Source organism: Arachis ipaensis, chromosome B4, assembly GCF_059453495.1.
Source record: "Arachis ipaensis isolate K30076 ecotype BB chromosome B4, ASM5945349v1, whole genome shotgun sequence".
NCBI classification, from domain to species: Eukaryota; Viridiplantae; Streptophyta; class Magnoliopsida; order Fabales; family Fabaceae; genus Arachis; species Arachis ipaensis.
This window is the reverse complement of record NC_142439.1, coordinates 111,540,311-111,552,502: the sequence shown is the minus strand read 5'-3', so window position 1 is coordinate 111,552,502 and position 12,192 is coordinate 111,540,311. Positions and strand designations below refer to the sequence as shown.

At 39.3% G+C, this 12,192-nt stretch overlaps 1 protein-coding gene across 1 annotated transcript in view; it reads left to right on the top strand.

Annotated features, from left to right (window-relative positions):
• The window catches only part of LOC107636756 (uncharacterized), a 43,465-nt gene extending 31,566 nt beyond the window's left edge, over nucleotides 1–11,899 (top strand). Inside the window, exon 7 of the mRNA XM_088484779.1 lies at nucleotides 11,612–11,899. Coding sequence (XP_088340905.1) covers nucleotides 11,612–11,899 — 288 coding nt within the window. The remainder of the gene's footprint in view (nucleotides 1–11,611) is intronic.
• The last annotated feature ends 293 nt before the right edge of the window (nucleotides 11,900–12,192 follow it).

Below are 12,192 nucleotides of genomic sequence, written 5' to 3'. Positions count from 1 at the left end.
TTATTTCACATTTGGGAAATTCTTTTGTGTCCCCTTTATTTAAATACTGAAAATTAAAAATTTTTTAATTAATTATTTTTTAATGCACATGGTAATTCAATTATTTTGATTTTACATGAGATTGCTTCCCAAAACTTTTTATTTTGAATTATTTTATTCTTTTCAACTTTTCTACCTTTTTGTTTTTATCATCCATGTTCCCAATAGGTTTTTCCACATTTAAACCATACATACTTCCTATCTTAAGCTAACCAAGGATTCAACTTGGGATTTTTATTTTGTTTTTCTGCTTAAGGCTAGTAATGTGGTTTATAGAATAAAAGGGGATTTAAAGGCTCAAGGGGGCTAACAATGGTGATGTAAAAGTAAGCTATTTTGGGATAAGTGAGCTAAAAATCAAACAATGGCCTCAATCACTCTCTTGGTATGTATTTCTATTCTATAATTGGACATATAGATTAAAACAAAGTAAAGAACATCAGAATAAAAAAGAAGGGCGGAACACACAGGAGTAAAATATTATGGTTTGAATATAACCATACAATTAAGCTCAAAACTCACATGCTGTGTGTTCTGTAGCTCAAAAATCATTTATCAGTTATGTATGTCATGCACGTTTAGTTAAAAATTCCCATTATTCTCAATGTAAAACTTAAGGTGGCTTTAAAGTTCTAGTGTTTCTCCTTGATGAAATGTTGTTAACTAACTAACATGTAATGCTATATATACAAGGTGTGTGGATTGTTTCTATTATGTTCAAGTTCCTAGTTTACTTCTTTTTTATATTTTCAAATTAAACTAAGCTATCTTATGCTAAAAAGGGTAAACTATACTAATTAATCCACAACTTCTATAACTAATAAGTTAGAATTGCAACTAAAACTAAATGGCTAAAATATGAACTAAAGTGCAAAATGTAGAAATAGAGTAAAAATACATAAAAATAGCAATATATATGAGTACTGAGAAAATAAAAATAAAAATAAAAATAAAATACAAAAAAGTAGCAAAATAAATAAAAAGAGTATGCAGTGGTTCACCAAAAAAAAAAAGAACGCCAGAGATGGCGACCTCCCCACACTTAAAATGTAGCATCGTCCTCGATGCTCACTCAAGCAGGGTGTGAAGGGGTGTCATCACTGGAAGGGTGGGTAGCTGGAGTCTCTGTGGTGGTGGTCTGAGGAGCTGCCTGTTCCAGAGGAGGTGCTGACTGGATAGGGATCTCGGGGTCTACAGCCTGAATCTGAGACGGAGCCTCCTGATATGATGTGGCCTGCTCTGTGCCTGCCTGCGCAGCCTCGCTCTGGGATGGGTCTCTGCCTCGTGATCATCCACCTCCTCCTCAGATGCTTCGGATAGTGTGTCAGGGTCGGAGGGCATGTCGCCAGAGCGTATCATCAGCTTCAGGTGCTCATAGCGTTGCTTGTTGCGACGCTCCATCTGGTCAAGCCGTCGAAACAGGCGGTGCACTAGATGATAGATGGGCTCTGGGGCAGGTGGAGGTGCAGTGGTGGTAGCAGGGGTAGCTGTGGAAGAAGAGGGGCCGGCAGATGGTGTGGCTGTCTCAGTAGCAGCAGTGAGGAATGGAGGTCTGTAGCCCAAAGCCAGAAAGTTCCTACTGTGAGGGATAATCTTCTTGCATTCTGCAGTAGGTGGCTTTTCATCAGCATCCTCCCAAGGCACGTCAGCTCGACGGCCTAGCTGTGTAATCAAATAGGGAAAGGGAAGAGTGCCTCGGACGTGGACCCTGGCCATATGGTACCGGATAAAGCGTGGCAGGTACAGGTCCTTACCCTCCATCACACACCATAGGAGGGTGATCATAGTGGCTGGTATCTCAGTCTCGTGAGTACTCGGCATAATAAAGTTGCTAAGTATCTGATGCCATAGCCGAGCCTCATCATTCAAGTAAATCCGCTTGATTCCCTTTCGCATGGTGGTGTTCTGACCCATAATGCAAGGAACGGTCGGGTCAAGGGCTATCCTGGCCTTGACTGCATCCCAATCAAATCGCATGAAGCGCATATCCTCCTCAGCTTTTTGATAGCCATCCAGCTGATCAGTTTTAGGCAGAAGCTTCAAGACATCTTCAATGGCCTCTTCAGTGACCAGAATCTACTTTCCTCTAAGGTTCACTGCATCTAGGGAGGTTTTGAAGTAATTGCAGTAGAATTCCCTAACCCAAGATGCATTGACCTCAGTCAGGTTTCTCTCCAGGAAGAACCAGCCTCTTTGTTTGATATGGTCAGAGGTGTATTACTGGAGTTCTTCTGGGATCTTCAAAGTTCTTTCCAGGTATAGGTTCCTGGAGTTTGCAAACACCGAATACTTCAGCTCATAGTATCGGTTTGCAAACTTTATTGGATCAGTGGCAGGGATTAGCTGGTCGGCCTTCTCTTGCGGGGTAAAATTTTTCTCCCGCAAGGAGTCATCGTGCATAATATCTATAATGGACATGGAGGATTCTCCTCTTTTCCGTTTGCCAGTAGTAGCCTTTCCTTTTCCTTTTCTCTGGCTGGCAGACATCCTGAAAAATAGAAAACCAGGATATAGTGAAAACAGGAAAATAAATAGGCAAATAATCAAAAGAAACACAAAGTGGCAAAGGAGCAAAAGGATAAGGAAAATGAGTTAAGTAAATGTGCATTAAGGATTGTATAGGAGTTAAAAGTCCGAAAAAGAGAATTCACAATCCAAAATGTAATTGAATTCATGTTAAATAGAAAAATTAACATCATGCCATGGTTAGAATGTTAAAAGAAAGTGAAAGAAAATTAGAAGAGAAGTTTTGAAAGGTTAGGTTGGTTAGAATTGAAAAAGAGTTTAGGAAGTTAACATCAGTGAGTTAGTAAAAAGTGGGTTAAAGTAAGTGGCATAATGAAAATATTCCAAGTAACAAGTATTCACAGTTAGAAGCTATAAGTAACTCATATCCAAATAAGGAAAACAGGTTGATGATGATTCAGATAGATATAGAAATAGCAAAAATTGGAATCAAACATCAAAAATGCAAATTATGAACCAGGAAATCAAAAAGAATAAGAAAGCTTGCCTTGGCATTCATGAATTATTTTGGTTAAATCTAGGAAAAGCACAGTTGAAAATGCCAAAAATATGAATGGAAACATTTTACAGAGATTTGGGCAGCATTCCGGCTAAAATTGGATTGTCCCGGAAAATAAACAACAACAGAATATTTCATATGAATCAAAATGAAAGCTGCAATTACATATAAGGAATATAAACATGAAAATTCAGTGTAAAGAGCAGCATGAAACAAGAAATTACAGTATATAAACAAAACTAACATCACAGCAACAGTAGAATTGCGAAAATAATGAAACAAGAAACACGAACAGCGCAATTAAACAAACCTAAATCCACTAACCACATCCTAGGCTACCTAACAACCTAAAATCCACTACAACATGCATATCTAACTAGCCTAATGACAAAAAAAAATAGAAAAAAATATGAATTAACTACGAAGGATAGAAGGGTGCCGTTCGTCGGAACCTGGTAGGCGTAAGAAAGAGAGTGGGGCAGAGAGGTGGCTGGGGATGACGGCGGTGGCGTCCGGCGCGGCGGAAGAGGGTAGCGCGGCGGCGGTGGCTGCTATTCGGAGGAAGGAAGGGAAAGGTAGGGGTAATGGGGGTAGGGGGTAATAGGGGAAGGGAGGGGGGCGTGTGGGTGGCGCTGGGCGGTGACGGTGGCGGCGGCGGTGGGTGGTGGTCGCGGAGGGGGGGGGGCAGTGGCGTTGGAGGGGAAAGAAGAAGGAAGAAGAAGAAAGAAGGGGGAAGGAGGAAGGGGGTGGGTGGCGGCAGCATTTGGGTGGTCGGCGGCGTGATGGTGGTTCGGTGGTGGTGGCTGGGTGGTGGTGGTGTGATTGGAGAAGAAGAGAGGAAGAAGAGGGGTTTGAGGGGGTTGGGGGCCGCGACTGATAGGGTTCGCATGACTGGGGGGTATAAATTTGAATCCACGCGATCGCTGGGGCACGTGGTCGCGTGGCTGGGGTGAAATGGGGGTCGACGCGATCGCCTAAGTGGCGCGCGATCGCATGGAATGGGAAAAGAGTGAATGACGCGATCGCATGAGGCATGTGATCGCATCGCTGGAAATTGTACTAAACGCACGATTCCAGCGTCGTTTCAGCGCAACTCTCTGTCTCCTTTTGGGGTGTTGTGCAATCCAGGTGACGCGATCGCGTCACTCACGCTGTCGCGTGGGATTGAGGTTGTGCAAGTGACGCGATCGCGTGGGTCGTTTGTTCAAAACGCACAATGGCCGCACGATTAACTTTCTGGACGTTGGGATTTTTATGCCGATCTCCAGATCACGCGGCCGCGTGAATGATGCGGTCGCGTGGGAAGTGTTTTTTGCAACTTGACGCGATCGCATAAGTGATGCAGTCGCGTCGCACACCCTTTTTTTTATGCAAGTATGCAATTATGCAGTATGCAGAATACAATGATTAATATAAATGAGATGCAAAACTCCAGGTTCAATAAAACAAAACTTGAAAACAAATAAAACTAAATAAAAATTGAAAAAGGGACGATCATACCATGGTGGGTTGTCTCCCACCTAGCACTTTTAGGCTCCGTTTGGTTGATGTATAGGATGAGACATAGACACAAAGACACAGACATTAAAGACATAGACATAAAATATTTGTGTCTATGTATTGTGTTTGGTAAAAATAATGAACAAGACACAAATATTTAAAAAAGACTGAATTACCCTTTATTTAACCACAATTTTATCAACACCACTACACACCCATCACTTCAAACGCTACATATGTCATTACAATTAAATTTTTATTTCTTTTCATATTTTTTTCCTTCTAATATCATCTCAAATTATCATTCAAATATTAAATATACAGTTTTTTTTTTGAAAAAAAAATAGAAAACCAAAGCCTAAAATTTATCAAAGATTAATTAACATTTAAATAAATAAAAAGTTAAATGTATAATTTTTTTAAAAAAAAATGGGAGAACAAATTTGGTTTGTAAAATCTAAAAGAGGAATTAAAAAAAGAAATATTTGAAGAGATAAGAGAATAAATTTTGAAAATTTAAAAATTGAATAAGGGTAAAAGAGTAAAAAATTAGTGTCTCACAAGTTGTGTCTCAGTGTCTCATCAAATTGGAGGTACACAAATTTAGTGTCTCCGTGTCCATCCGTGTCCTCCCGTATCCATAAAAAATTTGTGTCTCACCAAACCAAACAGCAGACATGTGTCACCGTGTCTATGTCTCATTGAGACATGGACATCAACCAAACACTACCTTAGTTAAAGTCCTTAAGTTGGACATTGGATGAGCTTCCTTTTTTGGCGGCTTATGCTTAAATTCATCCAGAAATCTCCACCAATGCTTGGAATGCCAATAGCCTCCGGGGTCCCAAACTAGGCATGTGAAGCTTCTGAGCGGCTTCAAACAGATTGTCAGGCTCCCGGGGTGACGAATGTCAGCATAGATTCCAGGATCCCAAACTTTGCTTTTAAATCTGCCTTCGTCTTGATCTATACTTATCCATCTGGGCGGTTTAGAAATTAGATTCTCACCAGGATAACCAAACGTTTTTCGAGATCCATCCGATTGATCATGGTGCCAATCCGTGCACTTCGAGTTGAAGCGTGGAACCTTATTGAACCTTGTGCACCAGCTCTGAGTACGAGCCATTTTCCGCTTACTCTTAAAGCCGCAGAGAGCTCTAAGCTGGCCATCTGTTTCAAGCAAACCATATTCAAGTGGAAAAATACAGTTAAAGGTTAAGGATTGTACCCACTTGAAGCTTGTATTGGGTGGTAATGACCTTGGGATAGGTGGTTCCAGTGGTTCTGTGAGTTCTACTCCCTTGTGCTCTTCTGTGAAATTCTTCACTTCCTTGCAAGATTCTTCAAATGTATCCATGTCCTGATCAAAGCCATCTATGTCTTCCTCATCACTTAAGTCATAGACTGGAGGTTGAGAGAAATCTACCTCCGTATCATCTTCGTATTCACTTGGGGAAGATTCTTCGATCTCAGAGAATTCGCTTGCGGATGCAAGTTCATTACTAGAAGAACTTGACTTGCGACTATCATTATCAAGGAAATTTGCTTCTTGGGTTATTCTGTCTAGTTCTTCATAAAAGACTTGCTCTGGGGATTGCGCACAATCCTCCTTAGCATCAATTGTAACGTCCTTGACAGAATGCTCCATAACTTTGGATTCCCATGGAGGTTCAGCGTCTCCTAAGTCTTCAACCAACTCTTCTTCTTCAATAATGACAGCTTCCTCTACTTGTTCCAGTACGAAACCATGCTCTGTCTTGTCCACTGGAGTTTCTAGTATCTCCTTCATACTATGCTCTTCGTTAGATTGTCCACATGGGGCTGTGGGAGGTTCTTGAATGTTCGAACGTCTAGAAGATAATTGACTTACTGCTTGCTCCATTTGATGAAGGGTTGTTTGAAGTCAATTTACTGTTTCCTTGAGGCGAATCTCTGATTCTCGGGGTGATAGATTTGGATATAGTACAGGGGGAAGTGGTGGTGTTTGGGAGTGATTGGATTGGAATCGGGGTAAATGCGGATCATGTGGTGGCGAATGATGAAAAGGAGCTTGTGAGTGTGGTGGTTCGAAGTTACGTTGAGAGGATGGCCTATAAGCACAGGGTGGGGATTGTTGGTAATTACAAGGTTGTCCACCATGTCTATTTGCTTGGTATGCATTGTAGAATGGTCTTTGTCCATGATATCTTGGAGGGTGTTGTTGCCTAAAGGGTTGATCAGATCCTCTTGGCTCCATCCATCTTTGGTTGCTCTGACCTTGATGCATGTTCCTGTTATAACTTCCATTCCTTTCAATAACATTAGAACCAAACTCAAAGCGGAAGGGGTGAGAATTCATAGTAGCTAAAAAGAAATAAAGAGGGGAAAAATAAAGACAAATAAACAAGTAAAAGAAAAATATTTACAATAACCAATAATAAGGCACACGATTGCAGTTCCCCGGCAACGGCGCCATTTTGAAGAACTGAATATTGATGGTTTAGAAGTTATAGTAAACTCTCGTTGTAAGTATAGTTACTAAACCAAGCAATCAACCTTTCTTACAAACGTTTTGGTTGTCACAAGTAACAAACCCCTAAATAAATTGATAACCGAAGTATTCGAACCTCGGGTCGTCTTCTCAAGGAACTGCAGGGAAGTATGTTCTTATTATTGGTTATGGAGATTGTAAATTGGGGTTTTGAGAATGAGGAGCGAATAGTCTAATTAGCAATTAAAGTAAATGAAGAACAAGCAATTTAAATGGCGAGTAAAATAAATAAATGACTGTAAATAAACTTTTGGCAAGGTATGAGAAATTGGAGGTCCTATCCTAGCTATCCTTATCAATGATGATGAAAATTGAATCTTAATTCCACTTTGTTAACCTTTACTAAGATAAAGGAAGGTCAAGGGATTAATTGGTTTGATCTTCGGATCCTATTTATTTCCTAAGAAAAGATTAGGATTATTGAAGTTCAGTTTAATTAACAAAGATGACAATTATCATTCATGTTTGAGTTTGATAACTCCTGAGTTACTGATTTCTTAACCAAGACCAAAAGGAGAAAAGTAAATATACTGGAATAAAAATGTCTTCAGATGGGAATAACAATAACATAAATAAAAGAAAGCAATATTAAACTGAAATACCTCAATTAACATTAATTCAAAAGAGTAATCTGTAACATGGAAGAATTCATAAATTAAATTGCAATATCAAATAACCAACTAAAGTAATGGAATGAATAAAAAGTGAAAGGGAAGCTTAAAGTAAGGAACATTGAACCTGGGATCGAGAGTCACTCCTAAAACTAAGAGAAATCCTAAATCCTAATCCTAAGAGAGAAGAGATAGGAGAGAACCTCTCTCTAAGCTAAATCTAAATCATGAAAACTAACTAAAGTGGAGACTCTTCTTGAATGGATGCATTCCCCCACTTCATAACCTCTGGTCTATGCCTTCTGGACTTGGATTTGGGCCAAAAAGAGCTTCAGAATTTGCTGGGAGCGTTTTCTGCAATTTCTGGTGCGTGGCCTCTGTCACGCGTCCGCGTGGGTCACGCGGTCGCGTCATTTGGAGTTTTTCTTGTCACGCGATCGCGTCTGTCATGCGACCGCGTCATATGTATTCTGCTTAAGGCACGCGGTCGCGTCAGTCATGCGGCCGCGTTGCTGCTTCTTCGCGCTTGGTAGGCGGCCGCATCGTCCATGCGATCGTGTGGATGCCAATCTCTCCAAAAACTCCGTTTTGTGTTTTCCTTCCATTTTTGTATGTTTCCTTTTCATCCTTTAAGTCACTCCTGCCTTAGAAGATCTGAAACTACTCAACACACGAATCACGGCATCGAATGGAAATAAAGGTAATTAAAATAATTAATTTTAAAGCATAGGAAACATGTTTTTCACATACATCACGTAATAAGGAAGGGAAAGTATAACCATGCAATTAATATGAATAAGTGGGTGAAGGATTGAATAAATCACTCAAACTAAGCACAAAATATATCATAAAATATGGGTTTATCAGTAACCAACCACCTAGGGAAGACCTAGACACCCCGGACTCTACCTCATTTACCAGCACAGGGAGCCATGACGGTTTCGATGGTGGAGATACTGCTACCAGCCCCCCTCTGTTCCTGAAAGATGCCACCGAGGACGGTGCAAAGCTTTAAGTGTGGGGAGGTCGGTCAATACCTGACTTCTGGAGGTAAATTCTCTTCCCTAAACACCAATAAAATAGGATATTTAGTTAATTTTTCTTTTGTCTATAATAGGATAGATTGCAAAGAAATAGGTTATTTGTATGCATGTTCTACTTGATTGAAAAATAATAAGTTTCTTTTTAAGACCCTATTTTTGAAAAATTTCACTAATTTAAATTAAAACTTTTGTAATAAAATTTGTTAGAAGTTATAATTGGAACATAGTTTAAAAAGCTAAGAACACACAACCCGTGATATTTTGAACCTAATTACATGGTTACATTATTTAACCATAAATATTTTATTCTTGTGTGTTCACTTCTCTATGATTGTAATCTTTATTTTATTTCATCCTATATGTCCAATGTTTAATGTATTTATATGCATGCATATGATTGAGGCCATTATTTGATTTTAGCTCACTTATCCCAAATAAGCTACCTTTAAATTACCTTTGTTAGCCATTTTGAGCCTTTTTATCCCATTTGTTCTATATTTTACCACATTACTAGCCTTAAGTGGAAAAACAATTAATTATCCCAATTGAATCTTTGGTTAGCTTAAGATAGAAATTGTGTGTTAATTAAGTATGGGAGAATTGTGGGAACAAGGGTTAATAAGGGAATGTATCATGATAAAATAATGGGAATTTGGGTACCTACTCATGTGAAACTAGAAAAATTAAAAATCCATGTGCATTAATAAGCTATGTTTATTTCCTTATAAAAAAATCCAAAAATATTTATTTAATTAAATAAGGGGATAAAACTACCACAATTCTAAATTAAGTTAAGTTCAAAAGCTCCAATGCATATGTGATAAGAAAATTAAAAGAAAAAGTTAACGCATGAGTATGTAATGTGAAAGTAAAAATTATGGGTAGCTAGGCATGAATTAGAATTATATGGAGTGTAAGTATGCTAGGTAAGAGCTTAGGTTAGTCAAAGATTCAATTTATAGCTCACTTAGCCATATGTATACCCTTACCCTTACCTTAACCCCATTACAACCTTGAAAAGACCTCATGATGTTTGCATTAGTACATTAAATATTGTTGATTAGTTAGGTGAAGAACAAAATTTAGAAAGCTTGATTAGAGAAGAGTAGAGTGATTACCCTATACACTTGAGAGACTAGAGTGCACATACACCATCAGTGAGGGTTCAGTGCTTAATTCTATGTTTCCTGCTTTCATGAGCTGTCTTCTTACAATGTTACCTGTTTTTATGATATAAATTGAATTAGTGGAATTTGATTTACGTTTGTCTTGAAGAGCTTATTTATTTTTAACCAAGTAGATAAGAATCATATAGTTGCATTCATATATATATATATATATATATATATATATATATATATATATATATATATATATAGGTTGCATTGCATTGCATGAGTCTTACATTTTCCTACTCATTCATTTTATCTCCTTAAACTAAGCATGAGGACATGCTAATATTTAAGTGTGGGGAGGTTGATAAACCATTATTTTATGATTTATATTGTGTTTAATTGTGTGGTTTTATAAATTCTTTACCCACTTATTCATATGATTAGCATGTATTTATAATTCCTTCCCAAAATTGTTCCATGGTTGAAAACTTGCTTTCTAGAGACCTTTTAATTATGTATTTTAATTCTCCTTTATACCATTCGATGCCATGATCTATGCGTTAAGTGTTTCAGGCTTCATAGGGCAGGAATGGCTTAGAGAATGAAAAGGAAGCTTGCAAAAATAGAAGGAACACAAGAAACCAAGGAGATGACCAGCGAGCAATGACGCGAGCACATGGCCCACGCGAACGCACGAAAAGAAGAAATCGCAGCGACGCGAACCCGTGTCTGACGAAAACGCGTGGATTGAAGTCTGCACGAATGACGCGAATGCGTGGACGACGCGAACGCGTGACAAGGAAAATCGTTGAACGACGCGAACGCGTGGACGACGCGTACGCATGACCTGCGCAATCTGCAAAAATAACAGAATACGCTGTGGGCGATTTTGGGCCACGTTTTAACCTAATTTTCGGCCCAGAAACACAGAATAAAGCGAGGAAATATGCAGAGACTCAGAGGAGGCATCCACACACATTCAGATTCATCACATTAGGATTACTTTAGTTTTAGATCTGAATCTAGATTAGTGTTACATTGATAGTTTATGCTTTTGCTTTGGATTGTGGATATTGAAGAGCCATTACCTCCGTGAAGATACTACTTTAGTTTGTTTCCTTATTCTTTACTCTTTTCAGTTGATCATTGACTCTATTCAAATAAGTATGTTACATTTTGAGTTTATTAATATATAGAGTTATTTTTATTTTTAATTAATTTTAATTCTCTATTTTATTTTATTTAATTATGTCTTCTTATATTTTTATGATTATTAAATCCATGTCAATAGAGTAGAAATTCCCCTTGACATGGGGGTTAATTAAGAGGAGACACTTGAGTTGGAATGCTCAAGTGCTTAGTTACATTGGACGTTGTAGGCTAATTCTGTACCTACTAACACTAGACTTCCCCAAGGGAGAGGACTAGGAATTGTAGGTAAGAGCCATGGTTCTGAAAACCGAACCGGACCGGCCGGTTCAACCAGAAAAATCGGGAACCGGTCACCTAACCGGTCCGGGTAAGGTTAGAAACCGTTTGGCAGAAAACCGGTGAAAAAACCGGTCGAACCGGCAGTTAACCGGTGAACCGGGAGAACCGTCCGGTTTTTTTACGGTTTATTAGTTTGCATATTAAACTTCAAAACGGTGTCGTTTTGAAGGAAAAAAAAAAGAAAAAAAAATAAAAGGGCTATGCACGAAGCCACGATCCCTAATGGCTAATTCCCAATCCTCATCTCACTATCTCAGTATCTCAGTCTCAACTCTCACCCTCTCACCCTCTCACGAACCCTAATAGCCACCACCATCGCCACCGCATCCCACCGCCATCGCCACCGCATCCCACAGCCCCTCTTTGCCGTCGCGGAGCTCCTCTCCTCCATCGCCGTCGCGGAGCTCCTCTCCTCCATCGTCGTCGCCGAGCTCGCCACCTCCACCGTCTTCGCCGAGCTCTCCACCTCCACCGTCGTCGCCGAGCTCTCCACCTCTACCATCGCCGCCGGTAATACTCTGCCTTCCACCTTGGCTCCTATTTAATCGTCGCCTACTCTGTGCTTGATTTTATAATTTTTTGATTTTTCTGTTCATGATTTGTTAAGTCTGTGTTCATCTGTTCATGTTTGTTAGCTGTGTTCATCAGAAGTTCAGAACATGTTTATAATTTGATTTTTCTGTTCATGTTTCTGTTCCTATTTGTTCATGCTGGATTACATGATTTTGGTTGCTGCTTGATGTTTATTTGGATTACATGATTTTGAGTTGCTGTTTCATGGTTATCTGGATTACATGATTTTGGTTTCTGTTTGATGAATCTTCAATCTGTTTTTGGC